At 28.4% G+C, this 24,411-nt stretch overlaps 2 protein-coding genes across 8 annotated transcripts in view; both read left to right on the forward strand.

Annotated features, from left to right (window-relative positions):
• Positions 1–5,050: 5,050 nt before the first annotated feature.
• Positions 5,051–6,118, forward strand: LOC111637584. Its single transcript, XM_023383101.1, has 2 exons — positions 5,051–5,300; positions 5,414–6,118. The coding sequence occupies exon 2, from the start codon at positions 5,712–5,714 to the stop codon at positions 6,087–6,089; it is 378 nt and encodes a 125-aa protein (XP_023238869.1). The 5' UTR covers positions 5,051–5,300; positions 5,414–5,711; the 3' UTR covers positions 6,090–6,118.
• Positions 6,119–7,455: 1,337 nt separating this feature from the next.
• LOC111637573 (la-related protein 1B-like) overlaps positions 7,456–24,411 on the forward strand; it is a 151,980-nt gene continuing 135,024 nt past the window's right edge. For 6 of the 7 annotated variants that reach the window (XM_023383085.1, XM_023383080.1, XM_023383082.1 and 3 more), the window contains exon 1: positions 7,456–8,462. In XM_023383085.1, coding sequence (XP_023238853.1) covers positions 8,117–8,462 — 346 coding nt within the window. In that variant the 5' untranslated portion in view covers positions 7,456–8,116. The remainder of the gene's footprint in view (positions 8,463–24,411) is intronic. The other variant, XM_023383081.1, reaches the window with a different exon arrangement.

Genomic DNA, 24,411 nt, shown 5'->3' on the forward strand with positions numbered 1-24,411 from the left:
TATATATATATATAAATAAGAAGCATTGAATGTTGTATACATACAATAATTATTCTTTTATTCTCATGTCCTAATTCCTAAAATTGACTTATATTATTATTAAAGCAGGTTGTTCTGGATTTAAGAAGCATTTTATATTTATATTATTATACTATCAACTTTTTAGTATATAAAATATAGACCAGAAAAATATTTTAAACAATTTTTTTTTAATATATTAAGATATATATAAACATTTTTTGAAATTATAAGAATTTATTAAATTTATTATTCTTGTAAATTATACATTAAGTTATTTATCAATCAAAGCTTTTATAACATAGTCTATATATAATTTTTAAACAATTATTAAAGATAATTAAATAAATATTAACCTAAAACAGCTGTTATCATAAAAAGTTAGAGATGCAGTCAAACATAAACCTGTACTCATTCATAGTACAGTACTGTATATTTAATTGAATAGTTTGAAAAGCAAAACATGTATACTATACCTAAGCATATCCTTTCTTATAAAATATATATTCTTGCTTATAAAGTATACCTGTATATGTTCTGGTATGTAAACTGTATCTACATATTTTCTTGTAAAGTATACCTGTACATATTCTTGCCTGCAAAAAAAAAAATGCAAGCATAACCCTGTACTCATTTAATTAAATATTTTATAAACCAATACATATACATTTATACATATTCTTGCTCATAAACTGTATATTTAATAAATTTATAATTATATATAAGGAGTTTAAATACATTCTACTTGAATGATATTTTTTTCTGTTTGCTCAAAACAAGTTTGGTTTGATATAAAATGAATTCCCCCCACCCAATGCATAGCTTCTATATATATAACTTATATTTAGTATTAAAAAAATATATAAATAATTTAGAATGAGTTTTAAAAATTGTTAACAATAGACTAGACAATAAAGTATCATCTTGATTTAAAATATATTTAATTTGCCTACAAGCAATCAGAACAGAACTAATAATGTAATAATCCTTGACCTTGTTTACTTTCTATTTTAATTTGTTTTAGTAATATGGAATTTTATATTCCTGTTCTAAGTCTTTGACGATAACTGTCGTCCAGTAAGCTTAAACTTTTGATGATTACTCAGCACTGACCTAATGACAACCTATTACACTGCCTACGTTTATCTATAAGTTCAGTTAAGGATCGATAAAAGTCCTTAACAGAAGAGCTAAAATTTTATATAAAGGTCAAATGTAATCCAATGGAGCTTTACGAGTCATTCCCTGAAACTATAGAAAATTATTTAATCCACTATTAGATAGAAGCTTGTTATATTTTCCCTTGTGTTTAGTACATTATAGAATTGTATAGTTATATTGATGATTTTAGAAGAATATAAACATAATGTAGTTTCAGTTATGACTTATTTAGCTTAATAAATAACTTCAAAATTCAAATCGAAAGAATGTAAGATTAGTATAATATCGTAAGCAAAAATAATCTAATTCTCTACAAAATAGTTCTTAAAATTGTAGTAAATTAATTATATAATAGCTTTATAGCGCCTCAACATTATAAATATAAAGATTTAAAGTCGTAACAAAATTAATTATATTAAAAATACTATAACAAATAACAGAGAATAATTTATACTTGAGCATAAAATCGAAGCAAAAATACTGCTTAATATGACAAAAAAAAAAACAATATAGAAAGATGCTTTATATTGTCATAACAATATAAAATAATTTATATTGTTAACAACAATCTAACTACCCAAAATAACTGTAAAATTTTACGTAAAAATAATTTAAACTACACATATAACTGATACCACGCAAAGTAACTCATGTTATAGTAAAATTTCAATATAAAAATAGTCTTTCTGTTTTTTGTTTTTGTTTTTTACTCTTTCCGCCCTGTGGGCACTAAGAGGGCAATACAGAAATAGTCGACAAAAAAATGAAAAATTGAATTTAAAAAAAAAAATTTAGTTTAATATATAAACTTAAATTATTAAAACAAATATTTCTTTTTCTTCATCTTGTGCTACCTCGTTTGAGGTCGACAACCAACAAACATCTGTTGTATGCCCGATGAAACAAAGATTCAATTTCTCTTCCAGTCCATTCCTTGAGGTTGTCTAACTACACAAATCTTTTTCTTCGTTGCTTTCGTTTTCCATTTATCTTTCCACTTATAACTAGTTGTGGGTTATGATATGTTGAATGCCTCTGGAGATATCCAAAGTATGCCAACTTCTTTTTCTATATAACTGTTGATAATTCTTTCCTTTTCTTCAGTAATTTTTCATCACTAATCCTTTATACCTTAAAATTCTTCTGTATATCCACATTCAATCGTTTTATTTCTTTCTTTTTTTAACGTTCACCCTTCATATTTACATAGTAGCGCACTCATATACAACATTTCAATACTTTAATACGTAAATTTAATATAGTAAAATTTTAAAAATATTCTACAATTTTATAATATATTTTTTAAAATTTCTTTCTACTTATAAAATAAGAATATTTATCAAAAATTATATCAGAAACTTTAACCAGAATATTGCTATTAAATTATCTTATAATTAAAATAAATATAGATATATTTTTGAATTTATCAAACCGTCTGGAATGTAATGAAAATTTATTTTTAATTAAATAATAGTAAGTTAAATTTACTTATAAATTTTAAAATTATTATTATTATTATATAAAATAACCATATAGTTATTATGCATGAATTTATGTCATGGATTGCACAATCCAACTAAGTATGACAGCCAGATGGCTGAGATAATAACAGCATCAGTCTGGTGCTCTGAGAAACAAGTATAATTCTAGGCCTAGAACATCAGATATGATTCATAGTTTATCCCTAATATGTTGAGTCCTATTCCTCACAATTCAGCCATCCCATTGTGGGCCTGGCCAAATTGAAAAAAGACCTCTCAGTACCCACAGAGTGGAAAGAATAAACTACAGAAATTCAATTCAGTGAATAGTGGATTTGATACTAAATCCTCCCAACCCAAAGTTCAGACTGAACAACACTTAGGTCTGTTCAGAAATACTTATAAGTTTAATCACTGAGACTCAAAAGTTTAAACCTATAAAGTTTCCAGTCATTTACAGGTTGCTTCCAGACACTCAATCTTAAAGGGTGGGTTAGAGAATGACCAACCAAAATACCATCATCATCATTTATTAGTACCATCAACTGTTCAGTAAGCATTTTCGAACAGACCCTTAATCAATAATTCANGAAGCATGATAATTCTGTAATTACAAATGTTGCTTAAACATTTTAAAATAATATATAATGTAAATAATAGTTTAGTTGTTTAAATTATTTTAATATGTAAAAATTATAGAATTTTGCAACTTGAAAAAATCAACAAAATAAGGAAATTGTTGATCATAAATAAATAAGTATTGCTTGAAACTTTCTTAACCAATTAATAACTACTTTTATGTTTAATAAAACTACAATATTTTCTGATTTTTTAGTAACTAAAAAAATTTTTAATATAACATTTATGAGGAAAACCTCAAAGTGGCCTCCAAATATACTGTAGTTAGATAAGGCAAAGGTTTTATTTCTTTTTTTGAATTGAGTATGCAAAAACTGATTCATATGCACCGTCTAGTCTTCTTTTTCTAGTGATTTTGTTGTTAGTTTTCATGTCTAGAAACCATTAACGCATGAATAATGTGACGTTATAAGCAAGTATTTACGTTAAAACAGATAAATGGCTATTGAATATGCTTTATAAAAAAAAATCATAGATGATATTTTAATCTGATTATATTTTTTAAAATTTAAGTATATAATATAAATTAAATCCAACAAACATCTGTTGTATGCCCGATGAAACAAAGATTCAATTTCTCTTCCAGTCCATTCCTTGAGGTTGTCTAACTACACAAATCTTTTTCTTCGTTGCTTTCGTTTTCCATTTATCTTTCCACTTATAACTAGTTGTGGGTTATGATATGTTGAATGCCTCTGGAGATATCCAAAGTATGCCAACTTCTTTTTCTATATAACTGTTGATAATTCTTTCCTTTTCTTCAGTAATTTTTCATCACTAATCCTTTATACCTTAAAATTCTTCTGTATATCCACATTCAATCGTTTTATTTCTTTCTTTTTTTAACGTTCACCCTTCATATTTACATAGTAGCGCACTCATATACAACATTTCAATACTTTAATACGTAAATTTAATATAGTAAAATTTTAAAAATATTCTACAATTTTATAATATATTTTTTAAAATTTCTTTCTACTTATAAAATAAGAATATTTATCAAAAATTATATCAGAAACTTTAACCAGAATATTGCTATTAAATTATCTTATAATTAAAATAAATATAGATATATTTTTGAATTTATCAAACCGTCTGGAATGTAATGAAAATTTATTTTTAATTAAATAATAGTAAGTTAAATTTACTTATAAATTTTAAAATTATTATTATTATTATATAAAATAACCATATAGTTATTATGCATGAATTTATGTCATGGATTGCACAATCCAACTAAGTATGACAGCCAGATGGCTGAGATAATAACAGCATCAGTCTGGTGCTCTGAGAAACAAGTATAATTCTAGGCCTAGAACATCAGATATGATTCATAGTTTATCCCTAATATGTTGAGTCCTATTCCTCACAATTCAGCCATCCCATTGTGGGCCTGGCCAAATTGAAAAAAGACCTCTCAGTACCCACAGAGTGGAAAGAATAAACTACAGAAATTCAATTCAGTGAATAGTGGATTTGATACTAAATCCTCCCAACCCAAAGTTCAGACTGAACAACACTTAGGTCTGTTCAGAAATACTTATAAGTTTAATCACTGAGACTCAAAAGTTTAAACCTATAAAGTTTCCAGTCATTTACAGGTTGCTTCCAGACACTNTATTTATTTAATATTTATAAATGATAGTGGCAATTTTATGAGGGTTTTTATGGTAATTAAAAAAATAAAAGCGATGTGTAAGAGGTAGAGAATAGAATGCGACGTTCGATCTGCGCAGACTCAGAAGGTGATTTCGTTCTTTGATGGCAACATGAGTTTATGGAAAGTCGATCTGTCGCTTTCCCTCACCATGTTGACCTTCCTTATAGCTTAGTGACAACATCATCGTGAATTATTTTCTTTGTATATATTAAGGAAGTATACAATTAACAAAATATCAACAGGTGAAGACGATTAATTCAGCCAAGAATCGGCGACGAGTTCAAGTCAGGAGCAACACAACAACAACACAAGAACACAACGTTAAACAGATCGCAGCAAAAGTAACGTATCATACAGCGGAATTTTAAAGACGAATAACTAATTCTATACGAAATTAGCGGATATATTTGTTAATTATACAACCAGGTAAAATATTTATGATTTATTTTAACAGAAATCCGCTTGGTTATTGTTTGTTGGGGTGTTTCTAGAGCCCCATTAAAGTTCGCCCATAGAAGGTTGTGTGTGCAGAGCCTCACCATGCCGTCTTTGCAGAATGTCGGAGATTTAAGCTTATTGTTTTGAACCATATTTTCGTTATTTTAGTTTTTCTACTTGACTCGATAAAAACATAATCGATCAATTACGTTAAATAACTATAACAAGGAGTGTAATTTGTTAATTAATCAAGAGTAATACCGACCGAAACCGGCGTGTTTTTCCGCTTGGTTTTTGGTACACTCGAAGCCAATATGGCGGCTAAGGTAGAAACCAATCATTCCGAAAACGGACTGAGTTATGAAGAAGTCAATCAAAAGGATAACAGCACTTACGCTCAAGCCGTTGCTAATAGTAAATTGCGAAGTATCTCGGAAGGACAGAGTAGCCAGGAATCATCCGATAATAGAAATGATCCATTGGATTATGCATTGGCTAACCATACGGAGACTAGTGTAGAATCGGAAGAGGAGAAGAATAAAAAAGAATATATTGATGCACCCCCACCTAAAGTCAACCCCTGGACTGTTAATAAAAATGCAGCTCTTGTAATTAGTGGTAAGGCTAATCACCAGAAAGGATGCAAAGAACAGCATGAAGGTAAGCGAAACGAAACTTCACGTGTTCTGTAAATATGTACATTTCATCTATATTCAGGCATATGGTCTCCATTTTCACGTGTTTNAGTATATAATATAAATTAAATATGATAGATTTCTCTTGTTTAATAAAATATACAAACCGGTAATGAGTAATCGCTTTCAATTATAGAAAATAAATTACTTTAAAGCCCCTAAGGGGGTCAAACATGTTTTAATGAGGTTTCCTGTAGGAAAAATCACTTAACCAGATGGTGTAAATAATTTCATTTGTATTGTAGTCTAATCCTTTTAGAAACTAAGTAAGTAACTGAAATGTTATAAGACTTTTTAAAATTCTGATTATTTATTCTATGGAATAAGATTAATATCTAATGAATTTATCATTAGATATAAAATGCTAAAATTGGTAAAATATAATTGAAAATGCCTGTGATAAATAAATGTATATGTTAAATAAAAATAAATAAAAGAAATTTCTTGGAAAATTCGAAAAATCTTTTTTTTTTTTTTTTTTTAGGTCAATATATAGTATCTTTTATCAATTTTTTAAATAAATATAAATTATTGTAAATTCTTTTATAAATAATTTTTACATTACTCGTGTATAAAATATCTTCAGAACACTTTCGCACTACTTTTTACCGTGAATATGTTTTGCAATCATTTACTTGTAAACTTCTTAGATCATGTTTTATAAAGGGGAGGGGAAAAAAAAGTGAACATTTTTAGGATATTTAAACTTAAGTTTATATTATTCAAATGTATATAATATTTAAAATTTATTATTAAATATTTTTTTGTATAATTTTTAAATATAAGCTTACTTTATTTGTATCAATATAACATCTACAAGATAAATTCGTCTCTGCATTTTGTATCATAGATAAGAAAAATTTATGATAATTTAGTCTATAATATAAACTCGATTATTGCAATTAAGCATAAGCCTGATGAAAATATTTCATCGATTAAAACAAACGTATTTTTGTTAATTAATTAAACACATCTTTAATTAAACTAAAACTTTATCAAATGTATAAAATTATTATAAAACATTATTAAACGAGCCGATAAACTAATATAGATAAGCATTTAATCATTAAATATCCATATATTTTTATCTGACGAAAGTTATACGATAGGTTGCAGAAAGCACGTGGTTACCTTCGAACAAAACAACATGGCGGCCACCGATCACGTGGTAATTTTTCAAAGCCAAGAGAGAATAACGATTTAAAGCTACGAATTTATATAATAATTATTTATTTATTTAATATTTATAAATGATAGTGGCAATTTTATGAGGGTTTTTATGGTAATTAAAAAAATAAAAGCGATGTGTAAGAGGTAGAGAATAGAATGCGACGTTCGATCTGCGCAGACTCAGAAGGTGATTTCGTTCTTTGATGGCAACATGAGTTTATGGAAAGTCGATCTGTCGCTTTCCCTCACCATGTTGACCTTCCTTATAGCTTAGTGACAACATCATCGTGAATTATTTTCTTTGTATATATTAAGGAAGTATACAATTAACAAAATATCAACAGGTGAAGACGATTAATTCAGCCAAGAATCGGCGACGAGTTCAAGTCAGGAGCAACACAACAACAACACAAGAACACAACGTTAAACAGATCGCAGCAAAAGTAACGTATCATACAGCGGAATTTTAAAGACGAATAACTAATTCTATACGAAATTAGCGGATATATTTGTTAATTATACAACCAGGTAAAATATTTATGATTTATTTTAACAGAAATCCGCTTGGTTATTGTTTGTTGGGGTGTTTCTAGAGCCCCATTAAAGTTCGCCCATAGAAGGTTGTGTGTGCAGAGCCTCACCATGCCGTCTTTGCAGAATGTCGGAGATTTAAGCTTATTGTTTTGAACCATATTTTCGTTATTTTAGTTTTTCTACTTGACTCGATAAAAACATAATCGATCAATTACGTTAAATAACTATAACAAGGAGTGTAATTTGTTAATTAATCAAGAGTAATACCGACCGAAACCGGCGTGTTTTTCCGCTTGGTTTTTGGTACACTCGAAGCCAATATGGCGGCTAAGGTAGAAACCAATCATTCCGAAAACGGACTGAGTTATGAAGAAGTCAATCAAAAGGATAACAGCACTTACGCTCAAGCAGTTGCTAATAGTAAATTGCGAAGTATCTCGGAAGGACAGAGTAGCCAGGAATCATCCGATAATAGAAATGATCCATTGGATTATGCATTGGCTAACCATACGGAGACTAGTGTAGAATCGGAAGAGGAGAAGAATAAAAAAGAATATATTGATGCACCCCCACCTAAAGTCAACCCCTGGACTGTTAATAAAAATGCAGCTCTTGTAATTAGTGGTAAGGCTAATCACCAGAAAGGATGCAAAGAACAGCATGAAGGTAAGCGAAACGAAACTTCACGTGTTCTGTAAATATGTACATTTCATCTATATTCAGGCATATGGTCTCCATTTTCACGTGTTTATAACTATTATTTGCTTTATAACCGTTGCGAATTTGCTTATATTTTGAGTAATTTTCGTTTTAATTTTCTTATTTTTTTTTAATTATTTTTATTTTTATTATTATTATTTTTTAAATAGAAACTTTTAAGAAAATGAATCAACTTACTATTTTTATTTTAAACAGTGGTTGGTTAGGTCTTGGTTTATATTGAATTTTTATGTAATTTAATATAAATGAAAGCGTTTATAATATTAATAAACGCTTTCATTTATATTAAATTACATAAAAATTCAATAAGTTATAAGTTGAGCTTGTTTATTAGCATTTAAAATTTATAAAATATGATTTATATTGAATATTGAATATTTTTGAAGTTTTAAAAATGAATTTTTTTTTTATTTTTTAAAGTAAATTTTTTAATGTTAGATTTGACTTAAATTTGTGGTACATGCTCACTCTTTATTGGCAGTTGAAGATTAAAAAAAAAAATGTTAATTTGTGCTTGCGCGCTTTGTTCGTAAACTTTTTTTCTAGACTGTTTTTATTGTATATTAATGTTTATGAATTTTAAAAGTATGTTCACAATTGACATCTACATTAATGAAATGTGCATGTTATAAAAGTTTTAACTGATGTATAACACAATTAGAAGGTGATTATCTGGTTATGTTATACAACTACTGAAAGTGCTTATGATAACATGCAAATTTACATTAGATATAAAGCAGCCAAAGTTTTAACTCTTTCGTCTCATAATTTAATTGGTAAATATCGTAGCGTTACATTTTTTTCTTCATTTTTATTGAAATTTTAAAATATTAGTTTGTAGTCATAACTTTTTATTAAAAACTGGAACTATTCATTTCTTTTTGCTGAACTTTTAAGTTAAACAGTATTATTTTGAATTATCCATATATTTATAAAAATCAATGTAGAATTGTTTTTTGGACAAGTTGCAAAAAGCATATGCTTTTAGATTGGCTACTTGTTTAAAATTTTTAATTTTATAAATTTAATCATTGAAAATATAGTTCTTAAGTTGTAGCTGATAAGATATGAATTGTATTTAGCAGGTTTGGTTAGGTTGCATCTATATCAATAATCATACTTTGTTATAAGTGCTGTTTAATAATTCAGAGTAACTTTATCTTCACTATTGCATGAAATCAAAATAGTAATACTTTTTTGTTGTATACTGTGATGATAACATAGTATATTTTTTCTTACATATATAAGAAAATGAATGCTTTGTAATTTATTATGTAGAAAAATTCCATATTCAAATATCTTAAATATATCTGAGATTATTTTTTTATAAATTAGTAGCCAAGNCTAGAAGCGACTATTTAATATACCTTATAGGTATACAGTAGTATGTTCACAATTGACATCTACATTAATGAAATGTGCATGTTATAAAAGTTTTAACTGATGTATAACACAATTAGAAGGTGATTATCTGGTTATGTTATACAACTACTGAAAGTGCTTATGATAACATGCAAATTTACATTAGATATAAAGCAGCCAAAGTTTTAACTCTTTCGTCTCATAATTTAATTGGTAAATATCGTAGCGTTACATTTTTTTCTTCATTTTTATTGAAATTTTAAAATATTAGTTTGTAGTCATAACTTTTTATTAAAAACTGGAACTATTCATTTCTTTTTGCTGAACTTTTAAGTTAAACAGTATTATTTTGAATTATCCATATATTTATAAAAATCAATGTAGAATTGTTTTTTGGACAAGTTGCAAAAAGCATATGCTTTTAGATTGGCTACTTGTTTAAAATTTTTAATTTTATAAATTTAATCATTGAAAATATAGTTCTTAAGTTGTAGCTGATAAGATATGAATTGTATTTAGCAGGTTTGGTTAGGTTGCATCTATATCAATAATCATACTTTGTTATAAGTGCTGTTTAATAATTCAGAGTAACTTTATCTTCACTATTGCATGAAATCAAAATAGTAATACTTTTTTGTTGTATACTGTGATGATAACATAGTATATTTTTTCTTACATATATAAGAAAATGAATGCTTTGTAATTTATTATGTAGAAAAATTCCATATTCAAATATCTTAAATATATCTGAGATTATTTTTTTATAAATTAGTAGCCAAGTTCCAAATACATTAAAAAGTTGGAATTGAATTTTATTTAAAAAATAAATTATAATAAAAATGGAATTATTGTTTTCTATTCATTACTGAAGGAACTTGCTAAGACATGTTTTTATAGACCATCTACTAAAACTCTGGTTTCTGAAATATCTGTGCGCCTCTGGTAGTATTTAGTATATGTATACAGCAGATAGTATGTCGAATGTATCCAAATTAATATTGTAGCCAATAAAATATGTATATGTCAATTTTAATTTTACGGTATAAAGCATATTATACATTTAAAACCATCTTTTAAGTTTAAATCATATAGGGCACAATAGCCTGTCCAGTAGCTTATCCATCCAGTCTGGATTAGATAAATATATCTATAATAAACATCTGAACGCCCATTGAGTATATAATGAAGTAACCAACAATTGCCTGAAAGATTGGGCTAGAATTTGTCAAATTATAGCCTGATCTTTCAGGCGATCATTGGTTATTTCATGATAAAAATGTCATAATACAAACGTAAGGAAAGATTTACAATTTAAGCATATTAAATACATTTTTACCATGATATTTTGACTGAAGTTCTACTTTTAGTTTAAATATTTATCAGGGTTAATCATTGGATTTTATTAATTCTTAATACAGTTAGTTGGGGATATTTAGTTTCAGATTTTGGAAGTTGTGCCTTCTATAAGAAGTTTTTTAACACCTTTCATAAATATTTGAAATATAAACTCTCTCATATTGATTCTAATTACGGTTATTTATAAACAATGTTTCCAAAAATGGAGTAAAAAAATAAGAGTGTCAACGAAAGTTTTAAATATCATCAATATACTATACCTTATTGGAATTTTGTGCTATTTTTATGCATTCTTGTTTATTAAATAATAATACTCTAATTTTATTTAGAATTCTTTATATAATAAATTACTTATTCCTGTTGCATACTCAATTTGATTTTGTACACTACTGTTAGTATTTTAAATGCCCATTTACAGTTGGTGTTAATAAAACATGTTTTTAGATAAGACCTATTTTTTATTTGTTATCCAGAAATAATTTAGTAGTCAAATTTGCCACATGCAATAATTGTAGATAAACTGTAATAAATAGATAATTTTCAGCTGCATTATTTATGAGATTTAAAAAGAATGCATCTAGAATTTAATTTCATTAAAATTAGAATTGACAAATGAAGAGGAAAGAATACTAATAAGTTAATATTCTCGTTTCTTCCATTATGACCTTAAAATTGTATATACAAGTTGATGTGATAAATATCATTTTAGAGCTACTAAATTACCAAGTATCTGAATAAATCTTAATTTTAGGCAAATTCTATGTATGTAATTAAATAGCTGAAAAAAATTGGAATTGAAAATTAACAGGCAAATAAGTCAACTCAAGTGTAGTAGTTTAAAATCAATTTCTCTTGGAATATTTTTGGATCTTCTAATCTGATATCAACTAGTTTTTAAATATATAGATATAGAATAGTTTTAATTTTATGGAATATTAAATAGCAGCTGATTTTAGATTGGGAGATCTGAAAACATACAGTAAAATAAACTGTAACTCATATACTTGTTTCATATGACAATTCCATAATATATTCTTAAAGTAAAAGTAGATATTATGTATATAAACCAACATCAGCTAACCCAATAAACATTAAAGCAACCAAAGCCGAATTAATGGGCTAGAAGCGACTATTTAATATACCTTATAGGTATATTAAATAAAACAAATTTCTGATCTGTGAAACTTTGTTGCAGTATCTGTAAAGCCAGTCTAAAAGTCCTGATAATAGAAAATATGAACTAGTAGACGGAAAATTTATATTATAATAATAAGATAACTTTCAAGATAACTGTCTTTGTTGTTGTAGAAAAGAGGTCGGTTGTATATGGAAAAAGTTTATAGTATAAACTAGCTTACCCGTCGCGCATTGCTGCGATCTCATAAGAAACGAAATTCAAGCAAACTCATTATGATAAAATTAAGTTTACATTTTATCATTTTTATTGAAACTTATTATTATTCATTCATTTTCATTGGGAAAACATTTCAAAGTGTCGTTTCAATTTTATTTATTTATTGGAGTGCTTTGTGGATACATGATATTTTTTGTTTTTCCGTCTGGTGCATACACAAATAAATCGGAAGGTTTTCCGACGCGTGAGTTGGCCACATACAGTTGTCCATGTGAGAAGCACGGTTTCTTTAAATTTAGCCTGCATACTCGCAGAGATTGTTAGAAGCGCGATATTCCCCATTTTTATATATNAAAATTTATATTATAATAATAAGATAACTTTCAAGATAACTGTCTTTGTTGTTGTAGAAAAGAGGTCGGTTGTATATGGAAAAAGTTTATAGTATAAACTAGCTTACCCGTCGCGCATTGCTGCGATCTCATAAGAAACGAAATTCAAGCAAACTCATTATGATAAAATTAAGTTTACATTTTATCATTTTTATTGAAACTTATTATTATTCATTCATTTTCATTGGGAAAACATTTCAAAGTGTCGTTTCAATTTTATTTATTTATTGGAGTGCTTTGTGGATACATGATATTTTTTGTTTTTCCGTCTGGTGCATACACAAATAAATCGGAAGGTTTTCCGACGCGTGAGTTGGCCACATACAGTTGTCCATGTGAGAAGCACGGTTTCTTTAAATTTAGCCTGCATACTCGCAGAGATTGTTAGAAGCGCGATATTCCCCATTTTTATATATTTTTTTTAATCCTTAATAATTTTGATTATTTAATTGCTCCTTCCACTCTTCCTTGGCGTGTTGTGAAATTTCTCATAGTTGGATAATAAACCGTTTTATTGTAATTTGTCATTTTAAATTATTTTGATATTAAAATTTGGAAGAGGGGATACCTAGATCGGTAAAATAGGCAAATTTCCTTCTACAACTTCGGTTGTTCGGGATACAGTTAAGGTTTTAACAAAGTTCGAGCGATTACGTAATTAGCAAAAAAAGTTGAAAGTGATTAAACAAAAATTATTACAAATATCCGTAAATAATAAATGCATATATACAGATATTTTTGGAGGGGGAAATAGTCTTCACAATTTGAAATCGATCGAACACACAGTGCTCGAATGCTCGTGTAAATGCACGCCATCTATCATAGGATAAATGCCAGAAATTTTCGCGGGAGTGTATTAATTAAAAAACTTCCCAAAGCTTCATGGCAATCGTACTACGCCAGAAACCTTCACAGGAGTATATTAAACAACTTCTCAAAGTTTCACGGCAATTGGATAAACAGTGTGGTAATGCATGAAGGACACACATACATACATTCATTTTTATATATATATAGATTGGTAAATTTAAATTTGTAGTGAATTATTAGATATTTTCTAAGAGATAATTTAAAAAGTTATATGGTTTCAGTATTATCACATAAATTTCTCTGTATTTCTTAATAAATAAATAAATTTTCTAATTTTAGGAAGCCAACTTCTTTTATTAAATAAAAGAAACCTTCTTGGTCAAAATCGGACCAATCTCAGCTTAAAATCTTAAGCTGATATTGGTCAGATTTCCAAATATATTCTTACCGAAAATGTTTCTTTTGTTTAATAAAAAGTTGTCTTCCTGAAATTAGCAAAATTTTATTTATTTATAAAGATGGTGGCAAATTTCATAACCTTTTATGATATTTATCTTAATACTTGTTGGGTTGGATTGTCCCCTGCTATTATTAGATTATTGGTAAACCAATAATCTAATAATAACAAGTTTGGCAGTTTGAATCAATTATTCAAATTTTACCATTTTTTGCATTGTAGATAATTTGATTTTATGATTTAAAAATATAATATTTTAAATGGAAAAATAAGTTTGCATGCTAAATATTCTAGTTGTTTACTGTAGTAACATTTATCCTGTCTTTTAATAAAACTTTCAGTTTTAATTCTTGGAATAGTTAGCATATATGTGTGAAAATTGTTTTGGGATAAAATTAGAGCGAAATAAACTTAAATATTTCATTTGCATGAATAATTAGATGTTTGCTACTAAAGTCTGTACATTTGATGTTTATTTTAAAGCTAAACATTTTTATTTCTTTGATAGTAAAAATTAAATCTAATGATGTATACAGGTATCCCTCAATTAATGTGGTTAATTAATCTCTAAATGCCTACAAGTATAGACCTATCAAAATTGTATTAATCAGATAGGGTATCTATGTTAAGTGAAGACAGCTGGTAAAGCCGCGTTAAAGGTTTGTCACAATTTTGCATGTTAATCAAATCCCATGTTAAACAAGGAATACCTGAATTTGTGTAAAAGTATAAATTTAAAGATTGATGATGATTTTTTTTTCTTTTTAAGTGCCCTTAAGCTCTAACTATACAGATAAGAAATTTCCAAATATATTAGGATGTTTAACATATCAGTAAAGAAATCTTTTGTTACAAAAACACATTCAGTTCTAAAGTACAAAAAATTATTTACTAGTATTATAGAGTTATTTTTATGTTGGAACATAAACAATAAAAATGAAATTACATGGCAAACAAAAAAAAATATTTTTACCAAACAAGGTTTGAATTGTTATCAGAGTTTTTAATTCTTTTTCCTTTTTATGAAAGTTATGTTTGTTTTTGAAATATTGTTTTAATTAGCTATGTTATTTTCTGAAAGTGATTATCTTACATTTCATTTCAGTAAAAAATTTCTTAATTAAAGATGGCTGAAACCAATATAATAAATAAATCTGTTTTATATTTATGCTCTAGTGCGGTGGTTCTCAACATTTCTGAGGCTGCGGAACACCATTTATACACATATTACATGGGACAGGAGCGTTGATATATTCAAAAGTTGATAGGCAATTCCATGTTATATAGCACATTGAAATAAACTTGCAATAAAAATATAAATTTGTTTTAAGACTTGGGGGGGCAAGTTTGCAGAATATGGATTGAGAATTACTGCTCTAATGTTATTTCATTTTTGTTATAATTGCCTGAAAATGATGATATAATTATGAGTATTTTCATTAACATTTATATAATTATTAAATGAACAGAATCAACTATCCGGCTAGAATTAGGCTACATCCTTTGATTATTAATATAATTGAGACTTAGATTTCTAGCTATCATAATTTTCCAATTTTTTAATAGTTTTAATGTTCTAATATAGATGAAAATATTAATTAAAGAGCTGTAATATAGTTCAACATTATTTTAATATGATAAATATTTCTACTCACAACAGTGTAAGTATGCAGTATTAGAACATAATTATATAGCCTGATATAATTTGGCAATCATTAGTCTTTAATATATAACTGTTGGGTTTGGATATTTATATTTGTGCTAAAATATCTTGCAGAACCAAAAACTGATGTGATGTGATGTAACTATTCACTCAGTAACTATTCACAGACCAACTGACTAACATTTTTGATCCTTTCCATGGATCCTTTAGGTCAAAGGTTTTGAATCGGAATTATTTTCGAATATTATTGCAATCAATGCACTTTGAATATAATTGAATAATTACCTTCTACTGAACTTACAATATAACACCTCATTTTGTCACTGGACACCCAGAGGTTTTATGAGGTATGTTATTTTTGAATACAAGCAACGATATCCAAAATAAACAAATTTTTTTTAAAGTGTTTGCAATTATTTCATGTGTGTTTTCAATTATTATTTTTGTGATATGCTCCACACTGAGTTAATTTAAAATTACATTCCATTTTTCAAATGCATTTATATTAAAAATGCATTGATTGCAATGATATTCGGAAAGCATTCTGATTCAAAACCTTTGACCTGAAGAATATTTGTGGAAAGGATTGAAAACATTAGCCCTTCAGTCCATGATTTTTGGTTCTACAAGATTTTTAGTACTGAATAAATATTTTGATAGACTTCTTTATTTTACAGAGTTGTAAAGATATTAGTTTCTATTTATGTTCTTAGGTTTTATCCATGACTATAATATGTAAGAAAATTGTCAATTAAATAAAGTTTAGTACTTTGTCATTATATGAAAATAACTGGTCATGAAAAATGTATTGATAGATATTATTCATTACTATTATCTACCAATCAATTAAGCAAATTTTTAGATGCACACAGAGGTAGATTTAAAATGTCTAACACAGTGTTTTTCTTTTTATGAGAATAAATAATTTTGCTGCTTGCTTTTTTTATATTAAAATTCTATCCCGATATAACGTTTAAGAACCCAGAAATTTTATTAAGAAACTTTAACTTAAGATCATGCTGATGTGGATTTATTATTATATGTATAGTCATTGCTAATATAATTAGATATTTAATTTACGAGATATTATTTATTATATTTTATTGCTTTTGGTATTAAAAGAAATGGACAGTTATTTTCTATCTATGCTAGATAGAAAATAACTGCGATTATATTCTGGTGCAGTGTTTTAGACTAGAGTTATGAAGGTTAAATTTGTAATGATATATTTTATACAGTAATACCTCGACTTACGCTACCCCAACTTACGCGAACCCGAAGTTACGCGATTTTCAAATCTCTTCGAATCGTCTTTTGTTTGAGTGCCACTCAACTCTTGATTACTCACTCCCCCCCATGCTATTGTTCAGCTTACATGTTCGGATGTGTCGCGCGGAATCGACACATAGCTACAATTTATTTTGTGTTATTTATTTCTGTTTTTGTTATATCTACGGAGACTCGAGAGACTCTATGTGGTGATTTCTTGTAACCGTGAACGAATCAAAAGACGAAATAAGATTAACGAGAACATTTATTAGCTTACATACATCCGACTTGGATTTTACACAAATTGCGAAATTATACCCTGACTTACGCAAATTCGACTTACATGGTTATCGCTCGGTCCCACCTATCGCGTAAGTTTGGGGTATTACTGTATAGTATTTGGCACAAAATATCAGTCAGGAAGACAGTTTAGGGCAGGTGTGGCCAACAGTTTTTGCCCCTGGGCCAAATTGGAAAGAGAACTTTTTCCATGAGCCAAACCAGAGGCTGCCCTAGAAAGATTTTGAGGTGGTGTGAGATCTCCTTGTGGTGTCACCTCGTAGAGACTAAATTGTACATAGAGATTACAGATATGTTTTTCACATTATCATGCTTTATCAACATTGTATGCTGTACTTAAGAGATTTGTAATGGAGGATTAACTCTAAACCCATAGTGAGTTGTTAACTTTTTTTTTAAGGCGTCAGAATTTTTCTTCGAGCTATTCGGACTTGAGTAGCTAATGTTAGAAGATAAATCACAGGCCGCATAAATTCATTAGATGGGCCGTATGTTGGCCATGCCTGGTTTAGGATGATATAATATCCAATACTCTTGTTTTTATTCTGGCTTTTGTAATACCTAAGGAACAAGCTTTGAGGAATATTCAGGATTGATAGCTTAGTTATAATACAAAAAGTTAAATAATTGATTGAATATACAATTATATGTGAAATATATCAAAAAAAGCAAGTTAGAATATTGGCCAGCTTCAAAAAAAAACATTGAAACCCACTAATCAAATACAATTTGATACTACAGTTAGATTAACTTAGTGAAAACTTTTAATTGTCTACTTTTTATTTGATTCAAATATATAAAATATTTTTATAAAAAATACTATATATTCTGTTATATAATTTAATCCTAAGATTTTCAGTTTGAAATTCTGGATTACACATGTTTTAGTTATGTTGATTTTTTCCATGGTAGCTTAGCTTATATTTAATCTTTAACTGCCACCATGCTACATCTGTTACATTTACACAGTTGTGCAGACTCACAGGTCACTTGTCATTTTATTTCTTATAAAATGACAAGTGACCAAATGTATATATATATATCTAAATATATAAAATTGCTTGTCCTGACTGACTCACTCATTCATTCACTGATTCATCATCGCCCAGAGCAAACCGCTTAACCTAAAGAGGTGAAATTTGGTACACAGTTAGGGTACGTCATGGAAACGCACACTAAGAAAGGATTTTTCGAAATTCCAACGCGGGGGGGTGAGGGAGAGCATTAAGGCTTAACCGGAAGAACGGCTTCTACTGCGCTATTTTAGATGCGATTTTTTGTTTTTATCTGCGTTGTAGTAGGGTATGCCATGAGAATGTACACTAAGAAGGGATTTTTAGAAATTTCCCCGCGGGGGGTGAGGGAGAGAATATAGTTTTCATCGAGTACTTAGGTGTATTAAATTAATAACATTTCAGACATTGTTATAAATATTTTTATCTATTTCGATTTTAAAAATGTTCGAACCGTTTTAAATTCGAATTTGTTATTGCGTATTGGTTCGATTATAGAACGATTGTAAACGTTTCAGAAAATTGATCAAATTGAAAATAGTTCGTTTGATTTTCGGCAATTCTCTTCAGCGGTAGGTGTTATATAACAATTACTATGGTTATTGAAATATTGGATGTAAATGGGGTTTGCTTGCAAAACCTCCGCTGACGAAGTCGCGGGTAACAGCTAGTATATATATATAATTGACAAGTTTCAATTAATGTGTTTAATGTATTTTCACATTGTAGGGCAAGTTTTAAAAAATAAAAATACATTTAACATTTATTAAACTTTGTATTAATTTATGTTCATTTATTAATTAATGATACTTTGTGCTTGTACCAAAAGTAACCTAAATTATAATCCCAAATAAAAAGTCAAGTAAAATTTAGCATCTGTTCCTTTTCAAAAATTATATATTCTTAATGAAAATTTATAAAATAATCATTTTTTATAATATAGTATAATATGGCACGAGTACAGTAATATATTAATTAGTTTGCCCATTCTGTGCACTTTTGTTGTGCATTCAATAAATAGGCTTGTAACATCATAGTGTTTTGTAAATCAGTACTGATTCTCTAATACTTGTACATTCATGTTCACTTCATCATCATGTTATAATTTTTTTTTATGTCATTTACATAAGTAAAATGTAAAGATTGTAAAATTACCAACTTTATTTTAATACTGATAGTGTCAATTTTTAAAACATTACTGATAAACAGTTAAATTACTGGTAAGTTTTCAGTTCTTGCTTCAAATGTGAAAATTAGAGCACTAGTGATCGTTTAGTTTATCAACTCATTGGTGAGACCTCAACTAAACAATCACTGATGCACTACATCCAATTGAATGATGTTTCTTGTTTTTGAACGGAACAGTTTAGCCTGAAAAAGAGAGCATGCCGTAAGTTTTTAATAGCCATAATTAAAAAGTAGTCATTGTGAATATTCCAATTCAAATAAATAAGTTCCATTTTGTCAGTTAAAATGTTGCTCAACTAAAATTGCTATTGCACTCTAGGTCAGTGTTTCTTAACGGGGGCGATATTGCCCCATGTGGGCATTTTTCTATGTTGAGGGGGTGATTAGTAACAATTTATATTATGGGGGCGAAAAACAATTTTCTGGGTGATGTAGTGAAACATTATATTAAGAATAATTAGATATTTTATTTGTTATATCGTACAATAATTAAACAAATAACATTATACTAGTCACTAATCTATTCAATGCAGTACGAATTTGGCATTAGCCTTGGCCCTCAGCATCAGAATTTTGAAGTGAAGGGGGCAATACTATGTAACGGCTTTACTGAAGGGGGCAACGATTCGTTAGAGGTTGAGAAACATTGCTCTAGGTGTTATGGGTAAGGAAACAAATTGCCAAACTACTGTAATGTGATTAATGTTATGAACTTTAAAACTTATGAAGAATGGTAAAGTAATTTTTTAAATAAAAATGATATAAACTAATTTTACAGTTTAAATCAGGTGCCCAAACTATGTTTCTGATCTGTAATACATGCTAATTTGGTTCATATCATTTTTAAATTTGATACCTCACTTATGAATTATAGAAATAGTCTTAGTAAGCCTATTTCTATAATATATAAAATACAGAAAATATTTCTGGCCTGCCCAAGATCATAGGATTAATGGGATAAGGCAACACAACACATGGAGATCTGGGGATCTATTCTCAGCTCTTCCGATAACTCAATGAGAGCGATACACAGGACATTCGATAAGTCCCTTTAGCGAAAGGCAGTTAACGAACCTTAGACAAATTGCTATTCTGTGCTCCACGTTAAGTGGGTTTTGCTACGGGTAGTTGGTTGAGCTGCGTCTGGGTTCCATGCTATTGATAGCTATTACACTTTAACTAATCACAGTTTAGTTAACATTGTATTTTTGTCATGTGACAGCAACCCATCATTTTCTAAGCGAAGCACGTGGTTTTAGCATTGTCGTGTACCAGCGCAGTGTAGTTTTGTTTTAAAATGTCGAAGAAAGGACAATGAAGCCAGCGAACTACAAGTTGCCAGTTTGAGATGCTCGTTAATTTTATGGAAGACAACCCTAAATTAATGCCAGGGAAGTTAGATGCTTCCTTAAAAAGATCGCCAGAAATTGTGGCAAGAAATAGCCGATCGTTTGAATTCCGACGAAGTAGGCTCACAAAAAATCCAGAAAGATGGTGAGAAGTAACTGATAGCTTTGAATATAAATATATGATTATCATTTTAATTTATACATATGCGAATTAAACCTATTTCAGAAATAATGTTCATGCTACAGCTACTTACTTTAAATTTTAACAAGAAAGCAATTACATTATTCATACAATATTCATAAATACTTAAGGTAATTATTTTTAAGCAATACAACAACATAGTTTATTAACTCTCTCTCTCTAATTGCTCGTGAAGTAAAATCATTCTTACACCAAAAGACACCGTGTTGTTTACACTTTCATTACGTTCCTAACGGCAGCTCGAGAGTGATTGATAACAAAAGCTTAGTTATTGCACATGGCTATTGGGACCGAAAATGAAATGTACGGCTCAGAATAGCATTTTCACAGTTGATTAAACGCGAATCACGTGGTTCTGATAGAAACTGGTTTTTATCGTATTCGTTAGTTTAGCGATACTATTCAGAATAGGTCCCCTGCCAAGGAGGAAGTGCTTCCTGAGAAGACTTTCTATGGTGAACCGGCCTCTATTTAGGTGTTAGACGTGTGAAGAAAATCCAGAAGAGTTCATGAGGACAGCCCATTAATCAGGTGTGAATTCACAGCCAATTACCAGTGTTCAGTAGTTTTATTCATTTTACACTGGTAGGCTTACCTGCCTACCTATCACTTGACATGCAATTTAGCCAGTCAGTTTGAAAGTTGGTCCACCATTTGAATGTTCAAATGTTCAATTAACAAGGATTGATCTGGAAAATTTTAAAAATTTACCAACCATTTCATCAGTTTTACTTAGTAATTAAAGCAGATTCTTGTAGTCTTATCAGTTGGAATGTGAAAAGCAAAATAACATGGTCACTTAGAAATAGGACTAAATCTGAACAACACATTTGATCATAATGCTCAAACAATATTTTGTATGTTTGGTCATGTCAAAATTTTTATGCTTTAGTCTACTGAAAAAAGATCAAAATGAAAAATGTCACCCCTAGAAATTTCCCAAATTTTCTGTCAGTTGATAAAAATCCCCAATATGGCAGTTTTCATGAAAACTGCTCTTTGTTTTCAACATCACTCCCTGCCTTCCTATCTGAACTTGCCACTGACATCATGACATTGCTAACATTGCTAGGTGTGTGGTATGGGAACCACACTCTCATCACACAGGAGCTTGACATTTTACTGTTTTTCCTGAAGCATGCTTTGTGATTCAGTTTCACACTGAATGTTGAAATAAAAGGACTAGGATTTTATCGCCAGTATTACAATTTTATTGTCACTTTAATAAAAATATTGCCAGGTGGCAATTTTGGTATTATGTATTGTGACCCCCTGAACTAATAAATAATATCATTGGTGAAGGTTTAAAATTAATTTAATGAAATATTGAATACAAGTTTTGAAACACATTAGTACAAATGCTTTCAGATTTCTCTATTTTCAAATGTGCTGGAAATGATTTTATATCAGAATATCTAGTAAGATAATTTTCCTTGCTGCTAAAATTAGGATGTTATGGAAAATAGTTTTTGAATTTTGAATGTTATGAAGTTAAACTAAATTAAAATTATTGCTTTGACTGTTGTGGTGTGAAATCTTTTTTCAATGCACTGAAAATTGAGAAAACTGAAAACATTTATGTAGTCAATAAATCCCAACTTTTAAGACATAAAAATTGCTTTTTTATCTTGTTTAACTAATGTAATTACATAGCAAAGATTTGACTTTTTTCATGTATGAAATACCAACTATATAGAATGTCACAGTAACTGATTCAAAATTAGATAGATTAAATCATTTTCTTTAAAGGTAAAGCTTTTTCATGTAATTTATCTAGACGTTATGGTTCAGTTGATTTTGTCTTCATTTTTCATCATTTGTCTTTTATTTTGGGTCATTCTAATGAAGACATAATGTTACTTTCCATTTTCTTATATATTTTTTAATAATAGTATTTCTACACTATTAAGTTACTTTTATGACATTTTCCTTCCAGCTTCTGTTGATAAATCTTGTGTGTAATTTTGTGAAAAATTTCCCAGATACTTAGATATTAAATCATTTTTATATTTTAGAGGTGATGTGGCACATCTTATGAAGGTAGATCACCTGAAACTTTTATTGATGCTGAATGAGACTATTAGTCTTTGTTTCAAATGATTTAACATTTTTCTTTTATTCTTTGAGTTCAGTAAATTAGATCATGGTAACTCATAGGAATCACTCATATTCTTTTGGTATTCTGAGAAGTGAAAGATAATTTTAATTTATTGTGATACTCTTCACAGAGGTATATTATATGCAGTATATTACGATTTATGATTTTAATAATGTATCAGCCACTGAATTTGAATATAGTCAAACCTTGATTCACTTTTTTGTAAAGCATCAGTGAACAGATCTTTCCCATAAATATTAAATAGATAATGTTTTCATATCTGCAAATTAATAAATGTACAATTTTGGAAATTACATCTTTATTTCATTACTATCGAAACTCTTAAAGTGTCCAAAAGTACTTAACAAATTCTTGATATTAATTAATGAATTTAAATGAAGATGAACTTTGCATTTAAAAATCTTAATGTTTGAAAACTTACAATGGCCAATGAATAACTTTGATAAATAACTTTACAGTTTGGTCATTTATTAATTTGACTTTTTTCTTGAATTTTTCAAGTAAGATTGACATAATTAAGAAATCAAAGTTTTAGTAGGCAAATGTTTCAAAGCATCTTCGAAGCTTGTATTTGAAGCTACAGGACTTTAAAAAATATATATATATATTTTATAAATCATGNTATTGCATATTGGTTCAATTATAGAATGATTGTAAACGTTCCAGAAAATTGATCAAATTGAAAATAGTTCGTTTGATTCTCGGCAATTCTCATCATTCTCAGCGGTAGGTGTTATATAGCAATTACCAAGGTTGTTGAAATACTGAATATAAATGGGGTTTGCTTGCAAAATCCCCACGGATGAAGTCGCGGGTAACAGCTAGTATAAAATATATTCATCTCAGAAACACAACAATCTTTATGGCTGAGTTGACCTTTTATTTGAGATAGTCATCTGCCTTTTTATACAAAATTGTTTAAAAATTCCATGATGACAGCACAATCATAAAAAAATATTAATAAATAAATAAAATAAATGGCCAGGACAACAATGAAATATAAAAAAAGTATTCATAAAGTTGGAAGAAACAATAAATGTGTTCACATTTTGTCTTTTTTA

This window comes from Centruroides sculpturatus, unplaced genomic scaffold (genome assembly GCF_000671375.1).
Source record: "Centruroides sculpturatus isolate CEXI.00-Female unplaced genomic scaffold, Cexi_2.0 scaffold1132, whole genome shotgun sequence".
Taxonomy (NCBI): Eukaryota; Metazoa; Arthropoda; class Arachnida; order Scorpiones; family Buthidae; genus Centruroides; species Centruroides sculpturatus.